The sequence below is a fragment of the Podarcis cretensis genome (assembly GCF_951804945.1).
Source record: "Podarcis cretensis genome assembly, chromosome: 11".
Taxonomy (NCBI): Eukaryota; Metazoa; Chordata; class Lepidosauria; order Squamata; family Lacertidae; genus Podarcis; species Podarcis cretensis.
The window spans coordinates 528,363-551,494 of record NC_137180.1 but is presented as its reverse complement, the minus strand read 5'-3'; the positions used below and the strand labels follow the sequence as shown (position 1 = coordinate 551,494).

Sequence of the window (23,132 nt, the reverse complement as noted above, 5' to 3'; positions counted from 1 at the left end):
CCTATTACCAAAATTATTATTCTTATTTCAAAATATACCGATAATTAGAGGAACTTCACTATTCAAAGACTGGCAGAGAATACTTTCCAAATTCATCTGGCAAGGAAAAAGACCAAGAATTAGATTTAAATTGCTCACAGATCAAAGAGATAGGGGGGGATTCGCGGTCCCAAATTTAAAGTTATACTATGAAGCCTCAGGTCTTTGTTGGGTAAAAGAGTGGATTGTTATAAAAAATAAAGATTTGTTAGATTTAGAGGGATTCAACTTGAGATTTGGCTGGCATGCTTACTTATGGCGAGATAAGGGAAAGGTCCACAAGTGTTTTTCCAACCACATTTTTAGACGGCCACTGCTAGAAGTGTGGGAAATAAAAAACTATTGGAACAGAAAACCCCCTGGTGGTTATCACCAATTGACATTTTGACATTAAAAAAAGACAAACATCGAAGGGGAAAGATGGACCTACGAAGATCTACTAGCTAAAACAGAGACCGGGTGGAGGATCAGACCATATGAAGAAATAAAAAAGAAATTGACTGGTTGGATTCAATATCACCAAATCAATTCTATGTGGACAGAAGATAAAAAGAAGGGGATAAGTGAGAAAAAATCCAGATTCCAGATCGAAATATTAGAAAGCAAAACCAAATTACTATCGAAAATGTACAGCCAGCTTCTTGAGTGGGACACCAAAGATGAGGAAGTAAAAGAGGTAATGGTGAGATGGGCAGTGGATTTAGGATATAATATAGAATTTGACAAATGGAAGACACTGTGGAGCAAAGGTATGAGTTTCTCGGCATGTACAACACTTAGGGAAAACTTGTATAAGAGGATGTATAGGTGGTACATAACGCTGGTAAAATTGGAAAAAATATACAAAACAGGTGACAAAATGTGTTGGAAATGCAAGAGCAAGGAGGGAGATTTCTATCATATGTGGTGGTCATGTGAGGTACTTAGAAAGTTTTGGGAATCCATCTATAATGAATTAAAAAAAAATCTTAAATATACCTTCAGTAAAAAACCTGAAGCCTTCCTGCTGGGGATAATTGGAGAGGAAATAAAAAAGGAGGATAAAACGCTTTTTCAATATGCAACGGTGGCTGCCAGAACCCTCATAGCACAGTATTGGAAAACCCCAAAAACCCCAACTATAAATGAGTGGCAATCTAAACTATTTGATTATCTAGAATTGGCAAAAATGACACAGAAAATAAGAAACCAAAAAAGTACAAAATTTAATAATGATTGGGATAAATTCAGGGTATACATGGAAATAGAGACAAAGGAAAATCAAAACCAATAACAATAATAACAAAAAATATGTAAAAATCACAGTAGGTATGAGACAACGCTTGTGACGCAAAAAGTTTTTTTTTAAGGAAAAGAGATAGAAAAATAATATAATACTTTCCGAAATCGAGATGAAGGGAAGTCAATCAATGTCATGTGAGTTAATGTAAGTTGACGTGTTTTTGCTTTATGCATTTTTAAATTTTTTTCTCTTTTTTTATTTCTTTTTTCCTTTTTTTATCCTCGGTTGTGTACTTTGTATGTTTGTTGGAATGTATGTTGTTTTTGTCTGTTATAACTTAATAAAAAGGAATAAAAATTATATATATATATATATATCTGTATTTCAAGTTCGATTTGGCAAACCTCCCCTGGAAAGACTAATGTTTGGTGCAACTTTTCTGAGAAAATTAACGAGCAAACGCCTAGACTCTATTTCATCGGAACTGAGAAAAGATGGCGCCTGCCACCCAAGAAGAACTTTCGGATGGATTCGGCATAAATACCAGTGCGCGAGGATATACTGCAAACAAAAGACTTACCAGCTGCAAAAAAAGGGGGGGGATAGTCATCACAAAGTTCACACGGAGGCATAATAATGCTCGTTTCAGCTCGCCTGTGGAAGGAACTCAGAGGCTATTAAAGAAGAAGGATAATAACAAGAAGATTGAAAGAAGGGACTTGTGGACACTTAAAGCAGTAGAAATATGAGATGATTGGACCCCACTGACCTCGAAGCATGGGAACCTCCAACAAAAAAATTATAATTTGGCAAAATATTTGGACTTTATGATATGTATTTGTATAATTTGGAATGTTTAATGTGATTTGATTGGATTCTTAAAATGAAAACTTCATAAAAATTATTTTTTTTTAAAAAAAAAGTGCCAATAAATCTGAAATAATTAACTGCCAGAGCCGTCTTGTTTGTGTGGGAGAGACCCAAGCCTTACAATATCCCACCCATGTCATGTACCTAATGGCAGCAAATTTAAGGGGTGCTGGACAGGCTGGCATACATCAAATTGTCTTCCACCATGTCAGTGTCACTGGCATCTACCACCAAATGCAGCTGCCTCAATCCTTCTAATGAAAGGGTTTAACTAATTCTGTTAAACTTGTTTAACCATGGATCACAGCATTTGAGCCGAATAAAAGAGAAACAAAGAAGATAAATATTTCTGATGATAAACTAAAAGTAGACCCAGCATTGCAGTTTCAGGGTTAGTGTAGGTCCTGTTTTTAAAGCCTAGTACGCTAAAGTAAGAGGCAATTTGATTAATGAATTAATTTGGTAACTTGATTTGTCATGCTCCTAGAACAAAAGCTGAGATTGACCAAGAAGTGTTGGTTAGTGGGAACCTAGCCACAGAAGCTAATCTGATTATCCTAGACATGCAAGAGAACATCATCCAGGTGAGAAACTGGCTGCATACAAATTTCTCTACCCTTGGAAAGGGAGGCTTTCTTTCTGCCTCTGTTTTTGTTGCAGTACATGGTATATTTAACTGCTATATGTTGAAATTTAAAAAATGATTCTTTGCTTATTGCCCAATTGTTAAGAGTAAATTGTTTTCATGCTATTCCTACCACCCTATACTTTCAGATAATATGAAATTGCATCTTTCAGTTTGCTGTTCAGGAGAGTCCACAGAGAGTACTACACAGGTCTCCTCAAGTCCCATTGATTTCTGGGTCTTAGATCATTACACTCATTGAATGTAATGCTTGAAAAACCCTGTACGTGAATACACTCTTAACAAATCTTTTGTAGCTATATGCCTTCTCCCCTCTACTGTGAAAAGCATCAAGGTAATTTCTGTCTATTGCTTAGGGCTATCTTATTGTGTCAAGACTGGCACTAGTATAGCATAAACTCTGTGTTTTAAGAATCCTCTTCTGTGATGTAGGCGACTTCAGCTATGGATTGCAGAGATAATGTCTTGGGAGGTGTGTTGAAAGTCCTTGTAAATTCTTTGACCTGTGATCAGAGCACAACCTACTTGACTCATTGCTTTGCTACTCTCCGAGCATTAATTGTCAAGGTAAGTACTTGGCTTACTTATGTTATCAGGTTCTTTGTTAGGATCCTGAAGGGCACATTATTGAAGTTCAAACCCCTTGTGATCCTCTCAAAACATTGCACTGTTATCCCTGTGCAAGAGCCTTCAAGGTAACCTTTTCACAAAATTGTACATGCATTTGATAACTCAGTGAGTGGAGACTTCTGTTTCCAGAGTTTGAGTTGCTGGTGGTACACATGGCAGAAAATGAGACAGAATAAGATTGATGGGTTATTACCTAGATTTCTTTAAATTTTAAAATAGCAGAGAAAGACAGGCTTTGTGATCCATCCTCAGAAAGAAAGAAAAACCAGAATACAAACCTGGACAAGATTTTATGTAATGGCTTGCTTAGTTGTCATCAAGGTGAAGTTCAGGAGACAGACCTCATTAGCTACATTTACCATCCGGCAAATGTTTTATTGTTAGGAATAAACCTTTGAAGAAATTGTACATACTCAGTGTTGTAGAAAAAGGTCATTGGGTGGAGCAGCTCAGCTTTGTGGAAAGGATACAACCTTCTTAGCTTAGGGAAAAGAAGAGGAAGGAGGGACATGTTAAAGACTTATAAAAGTATCTGTGATAGAGAATAATACTAGGAAATGTTGTTATCCAGTGAAACTGAATAGCGGGAAGTTCAAGACAGACCAAAGGAAGCACATATTCACATAGTGCCACCAGATTCAGCTGTTGATGACTGTGATGGCTGTGATGGATGCGACCTCCAGAATCAGAGGCAACATATTTCTACGTACCAGTTGGGTTGGCAAAACAGTATGAGATGGGCTCTTGCCCTCGTGCCCTGCTTGAGAACTTGCTGGAGGCATCTCATTGGCCCCTGTGGGAAAGATCTAAGAGTAGTTCGCCTTTGGTCTGATCCATCAGGGTGGTTCTTAAGAAATATAGTGTATAGGTGTAAATGTAAATGTAAAATCTCAGGATAGCCTTTCTAAATAAGAGCCAGTGTAGCCTGAAATGTGACTTGGTTAACAAGTTACAGAGCAGTGCCATTAGTTGTTTTGAAATTCATGATTAAGCTCTTATTTCATGTTATCTGTCCAATCTCTCTTGCAATTAAAATTACTGTACCATTGAAGAAATCTGTCTTCTAGACAAAATGACTTGACACTGTGCTTTATGCTACCACTGTAAATAGTTAACCATGCACCATAGGTATGCATAGTTCATTTTCCTTTGACAATGAAATCCAAAGAATTTCAGCAATGTTAGGATAGCCAGAGAAATAAGCAAATGGAATATCTGATATAGTGGAATTGTCTTACCAGGTTACAGCAATAAGGGATGGTGGGTGTTCCTATTGTACAAACGTTCATTCTTACCTGTCTTCTTTCTGATAGAACAGTAGAGTTGGAAGGGACCATGAGGACTATGTGGTCTAACTCCCCGCAATGCAGGAATCATTTGCCCAGTGTGGGGCTCAAGCCCATGACCCTGAGATTGAGAGTCGCATGCTCTGCCAGCTGAGCTCTCCCACATGCCAGCTTATCAGAATCATTTTTTGTTTTATTGTATTTATGAAACTGTTCTGTAATTAAAAACATTTTTCAGAACGTCATGCATGTAGTTAAAACTCACAACATGCAACACATCTCTTAGAAGAAGAAAGAAGTATAAGGAGTAGCTCCTCCTCCCTTCTCAAGCTTCCAGCTTGTCACAGCATCTTGCTGTGCATTATATATAATGTATTTCAGTAGAACTGCCTGGCCAAGGGGGTTATATCTCATGTGTGCTGTGTTTGTACAGCGTCTGATGTTGTGGTGCCTCTTTGGAACCGTAATCTGGACTGATGAATTCTTCTTGCTGCTGCAGAACATGAAGAATTCAAAACTGGCAGTCATCACTGCTGACTTGATGTTCCTATATCATTAGATTAGATCTAATAAAATTTATGAATTGCCTTATACTGAGACATCTCAAGGCAATGAGCAATACAAAAAATGTTAATTAATTTAACTTGATATTTAATGTAATTTTCCTTTTTTATAAAAAAATACATTAAATATCAAGTTAAATTGATTAAGTAGTGAATTTGGTGAAGCCATCAAAACCATCATACACCAAAATCTTCCACAACCATGACATGATTATCACAAAATAAACTAAGTACTGCAGCCATTCCCAAGAGTAATAACATCAGCATTCAAACATCTTCTGATACAGAAAAGTTTTTGCTTTGTTCTTAAATGATATCAAAGATGGTGTCAGGCAAGCATTAGGGGGCTGGACTCAATGGCCCTTGTGGTCTCTTCCAACTCTATGATTCTGTGATTCATCTCTGAGGAAAACATTCTTTAAATAAAGGGCTGCCTCTAAAAGGGTCCTCTCCCATTGTGACTCTGAACTTCTTTCAGAAGAGATGGAGAATCAATACGGTTGCACTGCCCTTGTCACTTTCCTGGCACAGGTCACCATACAGGGTGACCTTCCATTGGACTCCAATTCCAATCTTCCCTCACTAAAGGCCATGGTCTCTAGGGCTGGTCTCTAGGGCTAGTCCAGCAACATCTGGAGGACCACAGGTTCTGAACCCCTGGGTGAGGCACCCCTTGTCTCAGAAGGCACAGAGGCAACTTTTAAAAAAATCCTCTCGCTACTACCTGGTCGTTTTAAAGCTCTTATGATGACACCATCTTACAGTCTTTTCTTCTGCTTCCTTTAGTTTGGAGAGTTGTTCTTTGAAGAGGAAGTGGAGCAGTGTGCTGACCTGTGTCAAAGACTCCTTCAGCACTGCAGCAGCAGCATGGATACCACTCGGATTCAAGCCTGTGCTACTCTTTACCTCCTTATGAGATACAGCTTCAGCTGCATAAGTGTAAGATACTTCCTTAGATACTCACAGCCTAAATCACAGATTCAGTGTTTGCATTTATTTTGTTTTCCCACAGAATAATTACATTACAGTGGTACCTCACATTACATACGCTTCAGGTTACAGACTCCACTAACCCAGAAATAGTACCTCGGGTTAAGAACTTTGCTTCAGGATGAGAACAGAAATCGTGCAGCGGCGGTGCAGCAGCAGCAGGAGGCCCCATTAGCTAAAGTGGTGCTTCAGGTTAAGAACAGTTTCAGGTTAAGAACAGACCTCCGGAATGAATTAAATTCTTAACCCAAGGTACCACTGTATATTCTACTTCATTGTCTGTTTGCCTGATATAATTACTTTATATTAGTAGAAGTTATTTCCTTCTAGCTGAAAATGGCCTGGCCATGCTACACTGTGCAGCTCTATGCAGTTTGAGGGATACCATATATGATGAGGCTGCACTGGCCCAAGTTTTTTTGGCCTTCATGTATAAGATTTGTAACTCTGAATCCCGTAATATGGAACTATATGATACTTTAAAAACAGTATGCATGCAAACCGTTAAGAGTAAACTGGAACCTGTAATTGAAAGAAGATAGGAGAGTGTCAGCTGCATCCCATTGCTGACAGAGGGGGAGAGGAGGAGGTAATTAGGCAGGAGGAGCAGTCTAGTAGCAGTAGAAGCCTGAGCTCCGAGAACAAGAAGAAGGAAGGGGGGAGTTCAAGGGGGAAGACTGACAGTTTAAGCTCGGACTCAGAGGGAGGGCCACTGGAAGTAGCCCATCTGATGATGAGCACAAGAATTAATGAGAAGTGTGAACAGGTAAGGAAGCGAAAGTGGGGCTTTAAATGTGGGACCAGGAAGGGGCGGAACTCAGACTTGGCAACAGCTAATTTGGAAGCAGTCACTGAGTGACTGAGTTCCAGAGTGATTTGTGTGTCTTGAGCAATAAACTTGAGTTACTTACTGCCGGAGTTGACTCGCTTCTGTGGGAGAGATCCAACCATTACAGGAAGGGAGAATAATAGTCTAGTAGACTTTGGTTTGAGAAGAAGTAACATTTTAATGATGTAACCTCATTTTAACTTGTTATTACTATTGATTATGGAAGGAGGAAAATATTCAATTCAGTTTGCATTTAAAGGGAAACCCTACACTTTCTGAAACTATATGAGAGTTGAAACACAGCTATCCCTTGAAATTCACACTTGCCAAATGTTTCAATGCAGTTATCCAGTCAATTAATGCATACAAATATGCATGCGTGAGGAGAAAAAGATACATGCATTTGTGAAGGTAATGAACAGAACTGCATATTAGAGGAATTTGCTTTGCAAAAATGGGTATATTTGGGGAAATTACATTAAAATATGTATATTAGATTAGAAGAAAATCAAACTGCAAACTGATATGAAACTGACATGAAAATGTGGCAAACTTAATTTAAGAATGAGAAACTGAGAAAAATCAAAACTGACAGATTTGTACATTTCTTATTTGTTCTGGTTTATTAAACTCACTCTTACTTTGGGAAGCTCAGAATAAATCAGTGAGTTTCTGCAAAAATAAGGGAAGCCTCATTAAAACTTCTGCAGGCTATCCTGAATATGTTATTCTAAAGCAGCAATGCTGCAGCAAGCAAAGGCTACAGCAGCTCAGACAGCTGCTTGTGGCTGCAAAGCCAGACAGGATGTATGTGACTGTTGCCATGGAAACAAAGGGGCAGTCCATTCTGTACTGAGCACCGGATGTTAGCTCAGTGTGTGTGTCATATGACCTGTACAGGATGTACATGGGTGGAGTTTGGAGTTTCTCTCTGTTTGTTGAAGAGAGCGGACATGTTTTCTCTGTACTGAAGTGAAGACAGGAATAAAAGCATGTAAGATACATTTCTGTCTGAGTCTGATTCCCCTCCCTGGGGATATGCTGGAGAGCAGGGAGGAGGAGAAGCAGTTTGGTGTGTTTTTCTCACAGCCTGAGGAAAATCGCCGGAACGGACCTCGTGTGTTTTTACTGCCGGGAGTCGCCGGAGGGAGGTCAAAGGAATTCAGCCGGTGCCTGGAGAGATAGGCACATACCTCTGACCGGCACTGAACTCTCACATTGGTAGCAGCTGACGGTTGCTACGATCCATGGGGGTCTGCATCAAGGAGACTGTATTCATCCCTCTCCATGGAAGCCTGAGATGGAAGCTGATTCTCTGCAGCCAGAAGCTGACCAGAAGAAGCTGAAAGCCAAGCTACGGAGCCCAGGTATGAGATTTTCGGGCCTTAGAAGTGTGAATGCAGATGGATTAATTCTCTGCTTCATGGGAGCAACGTTTGGGAAAAACAGCTCCGAGAGAGAAGAGTCTGCATTCCAAACATTCCTGTGGTTTTTTCCTGTCCAAGGAAAGGAATGTGGTTGCTTAGCAACGCAGATAAGGGCTGGATGTCAGGCTATGCCCAGAGAGGCACAAACAGCTCGTGTTTAGACTAGGCCTTACAAAGGAACTGTTGGAAAGGGACTTTCCAAGCGGCCAGTGTTATTGCTGCCAGGTGCACAGAGTGTAAACAAGCCAGCTATTGGATTTTAGAGGCTTGTGTTTGAGAGTCAATGCAAGGACTCAAAATGGATGCCAAGAAGGAAGGCCTGTCTTCTCCACCCCTTTTGACCAGTGACAATTATGCATCTTGGTCTATTAAGATGAAGGCCTTGCTGCAGAATCAGAGACTGTTTAGGGTAATTGAGAACCCCATCCCTGCAGCACCAACGCCTGCTTGGGAGTCACAGGATGTGAAGGCCAGAACTGCTATAATTCTGTGCGTGTCAGACTCTCAGCTTGTTCATATACAAGATTTAGAGCACGCGAAAGATGTTTGGGACACGCTGAGAAGGACACATCAGAGAGATGCAGGTTCTTCAGCGTTGCTGTATTTTGAAAAGCTGACTAACCTGAGGCTTGCGCCTGTTGGAGATGTTCAAGCGCACCTGACGGAAATGAAATTTCTGCGTCAGCAGATGGTGGAACGCAATTTCCATCTGGATGAGGAAGTGTTTTGCTTCATGGTGATAAACAGCCTGAATCGGACTTACAAAACGGTTGCCAGTCAGCTGGGGTCTCTCCCAGCGCAAGATCTAACGTCGGACAGGGTCTTTGCCGTGGTTCTGAACGAACATGACAGACTTGCTGCCCTGGAAGTGAAGGACAGGGGGAGACAAGAACGGAGTTCAGACACCCCCACTGCTGTAGCTACTGGAGGAGACGCCGTAGCTTTGAACGTTGTCCGATGCCACAATTGTGGGCAGACTGGGCATCTTCAGCGGTACTGCAAGGAGCCACGTCAGAACAAAGGAGCCAAGGGAAGCTCCACGAAGTCTGAGGCGTCAGGCAGAAGTCATGCCAAGTCACAGGCGAAGCCTGCAAAGGCTTTGATGTCCCTAAAAGCCACACCACAAGTGGAGAATTCCTTCATTTTAGACACGGGAGCGACGGTTCACATGACCCATCACAGGGATTTGTTTTCGTCGTTTGAGAAGCAAAGCTTCGTTGTACAACAAGCCAACGGTCAAGAGCTGGAAGCCACCGGAATTGGGACTGTGTATCTTAAAAGTCTGAACTTGACTATAAACAATGTTTATTTGGTTCCAGAGTTGAAGTACAATCTGCTCAGCGTTTCGCAGATTGCCAAGAAGGGACTAAAACTGTCCTATGATGATCAACACTGCGAGATCTACAAAGATGGAGAGTTGTATCTTTCTGCCAAAGAGAAAGATGGACTGTATTTGTTGACTTTTGATCAAAGTGATTACATGGAATGTAATTCTTGTGATTCTAACATGATTTCTTTTGCAGGTGTAGCTGAAAAGAACGCCAAGCAGGTCACCTCGAGGGTCGACAAGGCATTTCAGCGGGTGTATGCTGATGTGATTGGTCCTTTAGCACCATCTAGAGGCAATGCAAAGTATTACCTAATATGTGTTGATTCTTTTACAGGTTTTTGTCTGGATTTATCTTTTGGAGAGACCGAAAGAAGCCTTAGAAAGGTTTAAAGAGTTTTGTGACAAGGTTAAAAATATGCATGATGCTGACATAGATTGTCTTTGCACAGATGAGAAGCCAATTTTTCTTTTACAGGATTTCCAGAGGTTCCTGAAGAAGAAAGGGATAAGACACAAAATTGCAGCTTCCGAAGAAGCTTGGAAGAGATGTATCTGTGTTAGGGTGAACAAAGAATTGCAAAAGGGAATGGAAGCGCAATTGCTTAGTTCACATCTGCCACATGAGTACTGGGCTGAGTCCCTAATGTCATATTGTTACACGTGGTTGAGAAAGGTTTCAAAAGACCTGGGATGTTCTCCTTTTGAGAAACTGTTCCACAGAAAACCTTCTGTTGCCCATTTCAAGGTTTTCGGGTCTCATGTGAGAACAGAAGCTCCAGGTGGAGTAAAGAATGCCAGGGGCATTTTTGTGGGTTATGAAAAGGGTCTCTACAGAGTAATTTTGTCTGAATCTGGTAAGGTGATTCTCACAAAATTCCTAGAGAGTGCTCCTGAACAGGAGAGAGTGATTGTTCACACATTTCCCACAGGTGATGATGATGATGATGATGAGTTTGATCTTATTGAGTTCAGTAGTACTGATGATGACAGCGATAGCTCAGACAGCTCAGTTGTCACAGTCATTGAGGGGAAATCTCACGTAATGACTAGACCCTCAGAAGAGGAGGATGAACCACTGATTAAGCTTAGTACTGGTTCTCCAGAGAGTTCAGAGGCTGAACCAGAAAGCAAGGAAGAGCAGCACCTCTTACGTAGGTCTGAGAGAGCAACGAAGGGTGTACCACCCAAGAGGTATTCAAAAGAGTTTGCCAACCAAGCTATTGCATGTGTTGCTGTTGTAAACGACCAAGGTCAGATTGAAGCTGTGTCTGAGTCAGAGACAAAGGCACAACAGAGAGTTGCTAACCAAGGTAATGCAGAAGCACTCATTCCTTGGAAGTCACACAACCAGAGAGGTACATTGGTAAAACCAGTGGCGGGTAGTTCCAAGGGTGGAACTGAAACAACAGGGGAGTGTTATAAGTATAACAACTGTTTGTTTTCTTCTCTGGATGACGCTTTGCTCGCTGCACGCATTGATACTTTAGGGGGAGTATGTTATTCTAAAGCAGCAATGCTGCAGCAAGCAAAGGCTACAGCAGCTCAGACAGCTGCTTGTGGCTGCAAAGCCAGACAGGATGTATGTGACTGTTGCCATGGAAACAAAGGGGCAGTCCATTCTGTACTGAGCACCGGATGTTAGCTCAGTGTGTGTGTCATATGACCTGTACAGGATGTACATGGGTGGAGTTTGGAGTTTCTCTCTGTTTGTTGAAGAGAGCGGACATGTTTTCTCTGTACTGAAGTGAAGACAGGAATAAAAGCATGTAAGATACATTTCTGTCTGAGTCTGATTCCCCTCCCTGGGGATATGCTGGAGAGCAGGGAGGAGGAGAAGCAGTTTGGTGTGTTTTTCTCACAGCCTGAGGAAAATCGCCGGAACGGACCTCGTGTGTTTTTACTGCCGGGAGTCGCCGGAGGGAGGTCAAAGGAATTCAGCCGGTGCCTGGAGAGATAGGCACATACCTCTGACCGGCACTGAACTCTGACAAGGAAGTCAATCCCAATTGTTGGAGGGAATGTGCAGTCAAAGGTGCATATTTACATATGTGGGGTTGTGACATCATCAAATCTTTCTGGGATGCTGTCTTCAAAGAAACAAGCTTGATATACAACAAAACAATTGAAATGTCCCCTGCACCAGCAGTACTTGGGCTTAGGATCCCATCTGCTCATGATTATCCTGAAGATGACCTCTTAGCCTTTCTATTGACTACCGCCTGTATGATAGCCAGATGTTGGAAAACTGGTGTTGGGCTGAACATTGATTCTTGGTATAACAAAGTATGGCCAAAAGTATGGCTCTTGGTATGACAGAGTATGGTCAATAGCATGCCAGGTGAGAGCAGCAAAGGGCAAACACAATCCACAATCTTTTTATAACATATAACAAACGTTTATTGAATACATAAATTGTTCAGACTCTTAGAATAATCAAATGAAACTAACACATGGCATGATAAAAGTCTGTAATTTCATCAGGACAAGTTATTTGTTGTTTAATGTTGTAACAATTGTTTTCATAAAATTTATCTTCTGTACCATGAAAATAAATAAAAACTTAAAAAAAGAATTAGTCAGATTCCCAGTGCCTATGAAACTGAATTTTATTTGTTCCACAAAATGAACTAAGAGTAGCTTTCATAATGCCATGATTATTTGGAAGGAAATCCCATTTATTTTAGTGGGGCTTACTTAATCCATTATAACAAATTCTGTCTAAGCCAAAGGGAGGTTTAAATTTCATGCAAACAAAAACCAGCTAACGGAAAATCAGTACAATACATTTCATTTGTACAATCTGACACTCCCTTTTCTGTTTTTTAAAAGAACTTTGCAAGAGTCAAAATGCAAGTGACAATGTCATTGGCTTCTCTGGTTGGTAAAGCATCAGATTTTAACGAGGAGTATCTCAGAAAGTCTTTACGAACTATTTTGGCATATGCAGAGGAAGATGTAGACATGCAGCCAACTCTCTTTCCGGGACAGGTAAGGCATTTTGCTACTTCAGTGAAAAATTTGAGTAGGTTACTGGACAAAAGTTAATTCTTTGTATGCTCACAAAAATCAGCTGGCATTCATGTGAGGGAGGACGGACGGACGGAAAGCTGATCATACAGAGCTACCAGAACCACCTGGAAAACCATTTTGTGTCTTGCTCCCAGCCCAAGGGAGAAGAAGCAGGACCCATTATCAGAGGTCAACATTCTCTGGCAACCTACCAAGACCCATGCTCCCAATGTGGGCTCACTGCCAACCCTTTGTGCCTTTTTGCGCCACCGCTGCTTTCTCTTTTGGGCTCAAGACACCCTCTTGAGCATATTGGGGTGTGCTTTGCCCTCGCATCACCCCAGCACCCCCCCCCACAATGGCGCTCATCTCCGAGTGATCTGTTTCGGGTCACAGCCAAACCAGAAGTCCTTGAAAACTCTGCATGTCTCGTCCTCTGTGGATTGTCTCAGACGGAGAGGCAGGGTGGCAACAATGGTAAGGAGGAGGAGAGCAAAGAACCAGCACTGAACATTGAAAGATCTACCCAACCAGAATCTAGTTGTGGAATTGCTGGCAAAAGGCTCTGATGGATAATGGCATTAACTTTGCTGAGTCTTTGCTTTCTGACATCCTTGGTGTAGTGAATCATTCAGTTCTGAAACCTTAAGGATGGTAGTTGTGTTTACTTGCAGGTCTACCACATTATCTTGTTGTTGCCCACTCCCCAAATTTCATAATTGTCACAAATTGAACACTTCAGAAAAAATATTACGATATGCCATTTTTGTAGATTAATCCAACAAAGAGAGCCAGTGTAGTGTAATGTACTGCCATGGTTAGAGTGTTGGACAAAGACCTGGGAGAACAGGGTTAAAATCCCTGCTCAGCTATGAAAGTCATTGGGTGACCTTGAGCCTTGAGCCACAATCTCTCAGCCTAACCTGCTTCATAGGTATCTGAAGAAGTGTGCATGCACACAAAAGCTCATACCAATAACTAACTTAGTTGGGCTCTAAAGTGCTACTGGAAGGAATTTTTTTATTTTATTTATTTTATTTATTTTGTTTTGTTTTGACTGCCTCATAGTGTTGTTGTGAGGATAAAATTGGGGGAAAGGTATGATAATGCAATAAACCAGGGGTTGTCAACCTGGTCCCTACCACCCAAAAGTGGGCATTTCAGGATTCTAGGTGGGCAGTAGGGGGTTCTATGGCACAAGCTGAATCTTCCTTCCACAGAGCACTGGTGGGCAGTAAGGAAATTTTACCATCAAGAAAGATGCATTAGTGGGCGGTAGGTATAAAAGGTTGACTACCCCTGCAATAAACAAATATTCAAAATAAAATTCCATCATAAATATGACTTTTCAAATATTCATTATGGAAAAAAATATATTTCTTTGCACATCAGTAATTTGTTCATTTTAATGTTGGACTTGTTTGTTTGCTTAGGTGGAAGAGCTGTTGTATAATCTGAACAGCATATTGTCAGACACAGTGAAAATGCGAGAGTTTCAGGAAGATCCAGAGATGCTCATGGATCTTATGTACAGGTTGAGCTCACTAATATTTCTCTTGAGCAATTTCCGATGAATGATGCAGAACCTTTCAGATTTAAATTTGTCAAAACCAAAATATCTGCTGTACAATTAAGGGCATACATCAATGATAGATTTATATCAGTTATCAGTACCTTGGCTTCTGACAAACAGTCCTGGGAATTCTCTATACAATATCTCTATGCCCATTTAGAAAATGGTGGTTATCAGATTCCATGGGGAATGAAATCCTGGGTTAATGCCTATTTAACCAGGTTTAGTGTAGATAAACATTTTGACCCAGATATTTTGTTAGTGAGAAAGTCAACATGATGGGGCCAAGCTTTGTGTTGGTGTGTGCCTTCTCGTAGTCCCTTTACTGTGAATACTGTAAATAATATCAAGATTCCTTTAAATGTTACCCTACAGATGTGGGACCACTTTTCTGTGAACGGCAACCGTGCAGTTACACCCCACTTGGTGATCTGCTTGTTCCCCTCTTGTTCTGAAAATGGGATGGTAGGACCAGAGAGATGTGCATGTGCATACACAGTGTAGCTTGGATCATTCTGTATCCACTGCATAGGTTCTCTAGCAGCGTTTCTACTCAGTCAGTTTTTGCCTGGGATGTTACACATTGACAATAACTCAATATTAGCAGGTCTGAAAATATTTTTTATAATTTTTCTTTCCTAATCTATCTAAAGAGAACAAAGAGAGAATATTATGGAAAGTATTAGAAAGGAGGTGCTTGGAAAGGAATTCTGTAGTGTCAGAGTCATTTATTAGTAAAAGTAATGCCAGGTTTGGTGGAACAAATGAAGTATTTATAATGGTATAGAGCAGAGTATCCCAAACTTGAAGACAGGAGTGCCTGGTGTCCTTTGGTCCATGGGGTCACGAAGAGTTGGACACGACTAAATGACTAAACAACAACAACATCCCAAACTTGGGTCTCCAGCTGTTTTTAGACTACAATTGCCATCATCCCTGACCACTGGTCCTGCTAGCTAGGGATGGAGGGAGTTGTGGACCAAAAACAGCTGGGGAACCAAGTTTGGTAAATCTTGCTGTAGAGAATATTTAGTTAGGCTTCTGCTATCTTCAAATCCACAATTCTCTGTAAGAATTAAAACCTAGCAAATGATGTGGCATCTCCACAAAAGAAAAGGAAGTGCTTTTAATTTAACCCCAAGACAAATGAAAGATACATCTTTTATGCTCTGTTATTAGAATTGCCAAAGGATATCAGACATCACCTGACTTAAGGTTGACCTGGCTCCAAAACATGGCAGAGAAGCATGCTAAGAAAAAATGTTACACAGAGGCTGCCATGTGTTTAGTTCATGCTGCTGCTCTTGTTGCTGAATACCTGAGCATGCTGGAAGATCACAGTTACCTGCCAGTTGGCAGTGTCAGCTTTCAGGTAAAAACAGACAATTGTGTTATTTGTGTAAGTGAGCGTTCCCCTGGTGCTCTCCACTTGTTTTTGTTGAATGACAACTCCCATCATCCCTGACCATTGCCCTTGTTAGCTGTGGATGGTGGGAATTGCAGTCCAAAACATCTATAAGGTACCAGGTTGATAAATGTAATGTCCTGATTGTGGTAGATGGGCCACACAGGTACTGACCACTCTTTTTTGCCAATTATTTTTATTTATTTTCCGAATTAGAAATCAGACCAAATTAATTCAATTTAATACAGTTTCTTGAAAAATGGTCTCCTGCTCTCGATACAGGATATGTCCAAGATGTACCCCCACTGCTCCATCAGTTCTCACTTAGTCTCTAGTTGACATTACTTCACACTTGCCAATATTATTAATTCATCTGCCCCTTTACAGCCCTGCAAACAACAAATAGCTCAATTAAACCTGTATGTATAATCCATAACAACATATGTGCTTCCATTAATCTTTGTTTCTAGACTTTGGTGTCTTATTCCAACTTAAGTCCTCTCGCTCTTTGTTCTATTCATAAATCTTTACCTAGTTGAGTGTTATATTGCAGTGTCTGTTTTATCTGTGTGCTCCTTCAAGGTCAAATTCCATCTCAATGATAAGACAACTGTCTTATCATCAAGGTGGAATTTGACCCTGAAGGAGTGATCAGTGATCAGACCACAGTCAAACATTTTGGAGGGCGAATCTTCCAGAACTTTTCTTTCAGCCATTGGATCCCACACTACTATGCCTTCTCCTCCAGTACAAAACGCATCCATTCTCTCTCAAATTCAGCCTCTCCTCAGCAGTCCACCCCATCGGAAAGTAGTCATAAATTTCATCCATTCACTCCTGAGTTGGGGGGGGGGGGATAAACGTAGTAAAACCATATTAAATTCCTTGTAAGACATAAATCAAAGGTCTACCTCCCCTTCTTCTTCTTCCAAGAAACAAATGACTACACATGTCTCATTCCATTGTGCAGTGGAGGGCAGAGGGAAAGAAAACTGCATCCAGTAATCATAAGAAAACATAAAGCATCCTTCCCTCTTCTTCCTCTGGTCTTGGCTGTTGCAGGGATTTTCAAAGCTCTCAAATACCATTCAAATACCTTCAAAAGTCCTGATTCTTTCAGCACAGACTGCTTGCATATCTTGCATCAAGAGTGCCTCATGAGTTAACCAATTAGTCAAATTAGCTCAGTTGGTTAGACCATGGTGCTGATAACACCAAGGTTGCAGGTTCGATCCCTGTATGGACCAGCTGCATATTCCTGCATTGCAGGGGGTTGGACTAGATGATCCTCAGGGTCCCTTCCAACTCTACAGTTCTATGATTCTATGAAATTACGGAGGAACCTTAGTCAAATTAAGGAGGCTCGTTCCTTGGCAGAGGCTCGCTCCCAGGTCACTCCCATTCTGCCTCCTGAAGTAGGAGACATGGGATTACACAACTCAGTGGGTGCCTTAGCACCTCCGGAAAGTTTCAGGAGGGTTCATGCCTCATTTTCTCCCTCCTCACTGCCTGAACTACTTCACAGCCCCCAGAGGGACTGCAGAGAACAACCACCATGAAATGAGGGCATAGCCAGAAACTGTACTGACCACTCCGCTCAGCTAGGCTTCAATAGCAGAAGCAAAGGGTTGAATAGCTTGGAACCACACAATTGTTCTGTCTTTTAGAATATTTCCTCCAATGTGCTTGAGGAGTCTGCTGTTTCTGATGATGTTCTGTCTCCAGATGAAGATGGAGTGTGCTCTGGAAGGTATTTCTCAGAGAATGGTTTGGTGGGACTGCTGGAACAAGCTGCAGAGCTTTTTAACACTGTGAGTAGTATTATATTCTAAGGCAGAGCTTTCCAAACTGTGGAACATGTTAGTGTGTTGGCTGCTGTGTGTAAGTGTGTCATATAAACACTCTGTGAAATTGAACATCTGGCACGCTTCCACTGCGTCTCAGTGCTTCTCCCGGCTTCTACCAGAGTATAGCGATCAGCAGTGTAACCTGTATGGAGGAATCTCAGGCATACAGAATAACACTCCATACGCAGCTTCTTTCTAATCTAAGAAGCTTTATTTGCAGCGGCATAATAAATCAGCAGTCCAGGAAAGCGAGAAGACATGCTGTCTCTCCCCTCTAGCAAAACAGAAAGTAAAACAAGCAGAAACCCGTGCACCCTGAGGGACAGGACGTCACTCCATGAGCTGTTAACACTGTAAGCTCTGGTTCTCCTCACACACTCCCCACTAGTTCTTTTTTTCTTTAAAAATGTTTAGGGGTACTCTCATTTTGACTCAAGAAAATCACCATTTTATAGTTCAAATTGGGGAAAATAAATACAGTAAATGGACAAAAGTACAAAGATTCATAAAATGTTTAGGGATCTGTGTGTCCCCCAGAAAAAATCTGGAAAGGGATTAGTTTAACCTCTGGTTTGCTAGTAAAACTGAATTAAAGGTAAAGGTAAAGGTACCCCTGCCCGTACGGGCCAGTCTTGACAGACTCTGGGGTTGTGCGCCCATCTCACTTAAGAGGCCAGGGGCCAGCGCTGTCCGGAGACACTTCCGGGTCACGTGGCCAGCGTGACATCGCTGCTCTGGCGAGCCAGAGCCGCACACAGAAACGCCGTTTACCTTCCCGCTGGTAAGCGGTCCCTATTTATCTACTTGCACCCGGAGGTGCTTTCGAACTGCTAAGTTGGCAGGCGCTGGGACCGAGCAGCGGGAGCGCACCCCGCCGCAGGGATTCGAACTGCCGACCTTTCGATCGGCAAGTCCTAGGCGCTGAGGCTTTAACCCACAGCGCCACCTGCGTCCCCAAAACTGAATTACCTTGTCACAAAATGTTTCATGTCTAAAAAATGTGTCACCAGCATGAAAAGTTTGGAAAGCTATGCTCTAGGGCCATGCTTGTGTCAGGATTTGAGAGGACTTTTATTCATTTATTTAGCCACTTTTACCTTGCCTTCCTCTTATTGTTTGAGCTGGCTGACAAAACTATAACAGAGTGCATGTGTGGCAGCAACTGACAGCCTGCTTCTTTGTTTGCAAGGATAAACATGAATCTGGAACTCCCATGGGGTTAAAAGGTGCAACAATGGTAGAAAAATAGTAGGTGTGAAAAGGGTTAAGCAATCCCTGTCAGCTTGTTGTTGAAAATCTGTCTATGTCATCAGAGACTTGACACCGGTTTTAATTTTATATCTTCATGCAAGGGAGGACTGTGTGAAACTGTGAATGAGGTCTACAAGATTGTCACCCCCATCTTGGAAGCACATCGAGATTTCAGGAAACTTTCTTCCACTCACAGTAAACTTCAGAAAGCCTTTGAGAGCATCATAAATAAGGTATGTTAGCTAAAGCATTTGTTGATCATGAATATAAGACAATCTGTAGTACAAAACTGCCCTGTTTCTCTTCTTAACTATTATTAATGTCAATTTGCACTTCATGGTGTAACTCAGATACTGCCTATATTTTAAAGTCTTGCATCAGCATAGTATAGTATGGTATGGTATAGTATAGTATAGTATAGTATAGTATAGTATAGTATAGTATAGTATAGTATAGTATAGAATTGCTAGCTATCTTTGAAGGAGCTCCACAAGCACAGAGGACTCTCTTCCTTGCTGACTAAAAGGACACATGGACCGATTGTTTTTACTCCAGTTAAATACTAAATTATTCATTTTTGGTTTTTCCATCAACAATATCCTAACCCAAGGATATTTAACTTCAAAACCCCTTAGCCCAAGCTGATTGTCCCACACTCAGGACAAACAGATTGGCTCCAATACTTACCAAATATTTGACAAATTTGACCATCCCCAAATTTAGAAAGTCAGAGAAATACTATTTAAATTACCTCTTGTCTGACTGGAATTCGTATGTTACTAGAAATGTAGCTAGATTTTGTGTAATAGTCATAAGTCACAGAAAGCAAACGATTACACAGCTGCATAAATTGCTATATGGTTCTCAGTTAAATCTCTTATTCCTTTAAACTTTTATGATGTAGTATTTGTCTGGACACATATTTCAAGTACATTCAATTAGTATATTCATTGTTAAATCACATATTGATCGTTTTTATTGCTTATGTAGAGAATTATGCAGAAATTCTGGTTTAATATGCTATCTGTTTGCCATAATAAACATTGACTGACTGATTGATTGATTGATCAACTGAATCAATCTCTTGTAACTGTGTTACAAAGCCAGAAATTAAATTAGCAACAGCAATATCCTATATTGGATGAGTAACATTTTGCCTTTTCACTGAGCAAGTCATGTTTAACATTAACTCCCCTTAGAATATATGCTTTCCTATTCTTCAGTCAGTTATGCATATTGAAGTCCCCTTGGTTGTAATGGGATTTATGTGCAATGAAATTGAACACAGCATAAGCTGCCTTATCTCATGTCAGACCATTGATCCATCTAGCTCAGTATCATTGACGGTCACTGATAGTGGCTTTCCAAGGTTTCAGGCAGGAGTCCTACCCTATATACAAACCCCAAGGATTGAACCTGCACCATTTGCAAATAAAGTGTGCACTCTACCACAAAGCTGCAGTCCTTCCCACAAAATTTGAGACATAATCATAGCCTAGTGCTTTTATGACTCTTCAAACCACCTTTTGTTATGATGCCTATTTCTCAGTCCCTGTGTAGAGATATTCCATATGGTGACTTAAACTCAACTGTAAGGCTACTGTGAACAAATAACCAGCTCTCCCCATGATTGAAGCTATGAAGCAGGACATGCTTCATGACACTCATGTAGTAAGTGGTAATCTGTTTCACCTATATATAGTCAACTGGCACAATCCTAAATTACACAAGATCAGAATCTTCCAGAAAGGAAGTGGCTTTGCACATGCATCAGAGAATACAAAAGAGAATGGGAGTGCATCAACATTCACATAGCTTCACTAAATCAGTCCATGTGTGCAAATAAGCCTTTTTGACAGCAACAAAGTGTCTTCTGTGCTTGTGAAGCTCCTTCAAAGATAGCTAACAATTCAATACTATACTGATGCAAGATTTTAAATTATAGGCAGTATCTGAGTGCAAATGGACATTAATAGTTAAGAAGAGAAACAGGGCAACCCTTATTGCCTGGCAATTGCCTTATTATGTCTGACAATGTTTTTATTTTAGGAGAATGGGCAAAGCACACTGGGAGGTTCTTATCTGCAAGCTCAATTTAAATCAAACAGGACGAGTGCTATGGGGCTAGTATAGGAGGGCAAGCCAGTGGGTTCTGCCCAAGTTTTATTTGTTCTGCTGATTACAGATAGGTAGCCGTGTTGGTCTGCCATAGTCAAAACAAAATAAAAAAATTCCTTCCAGTAGCACCTTAAAGACCAACTAAGTTAGTTCTTGGTATGAGCTTTCGTGTGCATGCACACTTCTTCAGATACACTGAAACAGAAGTCACCAGACCCTTCTATATAGAGAGAAGGTGGGGAGGGGTATTACTCAGAAGGGTGGTGGGATTGGGTGATTGCAGATAGCTGTGATGAGCCTGTTGACGACTCTTTAACGACTGATGCTGATGTCTTCCTTCATCTTCTCTTCTTCTATTCGTCTACTTAGACAAATAGTGTTTGTTGCTCTTGAGATGTAAAAAAGCTTTTTCAAGTTTGCTTAAATCTTTAATTTACAGACCATATCTCTTTCTCTTGGTTTATTTTAATTATGCTTAGTTCTACTAAGATACGGCTGCTTTGTAGAATAACAAACACAAATGTATAAATTACCATAAAAATTAATTTCATCACTGCACAAAAATAGAAAGCTATGAAAAGAAATTGAAATTTAGTGACTTCATATTCATCAAACAGGGTCAGAAGAGAATGTTTGGCACTTACTTCCGTGTTGGCTTCTATGGAGCCATATTTGGAGATTTAGATGAACAGGAATTTGTTTACAAAGAGCCTGCCATTACCAAACTTCCTGAGATTTCTCATAGACTGGAGGTAAGTGGTTATACTTCTGTAAACGTTAGGACATCATGGCAAAAGGATAGCATTCAAAGAGGAATAACATGTATACCTAAAATGACAGGGAATGAAAGAGATAATGCAGATAAACACTCCACAATTCACTTCTCTAGTTAACCTTCAGAGCCTGGTAGTTTGCAAAAAAAAAAAAAAAAGCCCTTCCAAATGGGAAGTAATCCAGCACTATAATTTCCAGTGCTATCTGGTGTCACAGCAGTGTGACAAATATACCTCTACAATATCCTGCACTTATGGACAGCAGTGGTCAGGATGAGGTGAATATGATGTGTTGATGGTGGACAGGAGTGGGAAGCTTTTGACAGGAAGGCACTTCTGCATCCATTATTCCCCAAATGAGTGAGGCTGAAAGGGAAAAGCACATGTTTTCATCACATATTCATCCTCCCATGAGGCCTTACTTCTGTGCCTCATGGATGGATGTAGAGGAACAGATTATTTCAAAAAAATCCCCATGGAAACATAAAACCCTTTCAGATTCTGTTGGGAGTTTCAGGATTTGGATCATGGGGGTGGAATTCATAAATTCAGCTACAACTTTGTGTTGTGCCTTCTATGTTCATGCAGAGTATGTGATAATGATTGTTCTCTTGTGGGGGTAAATAGCCTCTATTGCAGTTCCTAGAGTGCAGTTAACTGCTCCTACTTGCTCTAACTGGCAGGGCTTTTGCAAATTCACCTTTGAATCTTTGTCCCAATCAATGGGAGGTGCAACTGCCCTTTCCTCTTCCATGTCCTGATCTTCTGAGGAACTCTGGCTCCATCTTCAACTTTCCTCAACATGTTTAAGCAACGTGCTGACATACTTTTCTTCCCCATAAACCTAGATTAGGTTCCTTCCAGTAGCACCTTAAAGACCAACTAAGTCAGTTCTTGGTGTGCATGCACGAAAGCTCATACCAAGAACTGACTTAGTTGGTCTTTAAGGTGCTACTGGAAGGAATTTTTTTGTTTTGACTATGGCAGACCAACACGGCTACCTATCTGTAACTAGATTAGGTTGTCAGTGCACAAAGGGAGCTTGCCACTGTGAACTCTTTAGAGCAAATCCATTGTTGAAATTGCTTAATCTTTTGCCTATGGTGTTGAGCTTGGTACCTTTGGAGTAGATTTAATCTAAAAGGCCAAGTAGTACAGCCAGTGTGGCAACTCTGGTATTTTTAGCTTGGATGATGATAATATTTAGCATTTCTATTCCACTTTTTGAACATTCAAAGTAGTTCATATACACAATCACAGTAATTTGTACAACCCAACCAGGTGGCATTGCCATTTCTAATTTACTGATGAAGGACTCAGGGTC

General features: G+C 40.9%; 1 protein-coding gene across 4 annotated transcripts in view; it reads left to right on the top strand.

Annotated features, from left to right (window-relative positions):
* The window catches only part of DOCK8 (dedicator of cytokinesis 8), a 165,791-nt gene that overhangs the window by 127,609 nt on the left and 15,050 nt on the right, over positions 1-23,132 (top strand). For all 4 annotated transcript variants that reach the window (XM_079995976.1, XM_079995975.1, XM_079995974.1 and 1 more), the window contains 9 exons: positions 2,619-2,715; positions 3,210-3,344; positions 6,043-6,195; positions 12,662-12,820; positions 14,275-14,375; positions 15,594-15,786; positions 17,487-17,630; positions 19,019-19,150; positions 21,653-21,787. In XM_079995976.1, the coding sequence (XP_079852102.1) occupies positions 2,619-2,715; positions 3,210-3,344; positions 6,043-6,195; positions 12,662-12,820; positions 14,275-14,375; positions 15,594-15,786; positions 17,487-17,630; positions 19,019-19,150; positions 21,653-21,787 (1,249 nt within the window). The remainder of the gene's footprint in view (positions 1-2,618; positions 2,716-3,209; positions 3,345-6,042; positions 6,196-12,661; positions 12,821-14,274; positions 14,376-15,593; positions 15,787-17,486; positions 17,631-19,018; positions 19,151-21,652; positions 21,788-23,132) is intronic.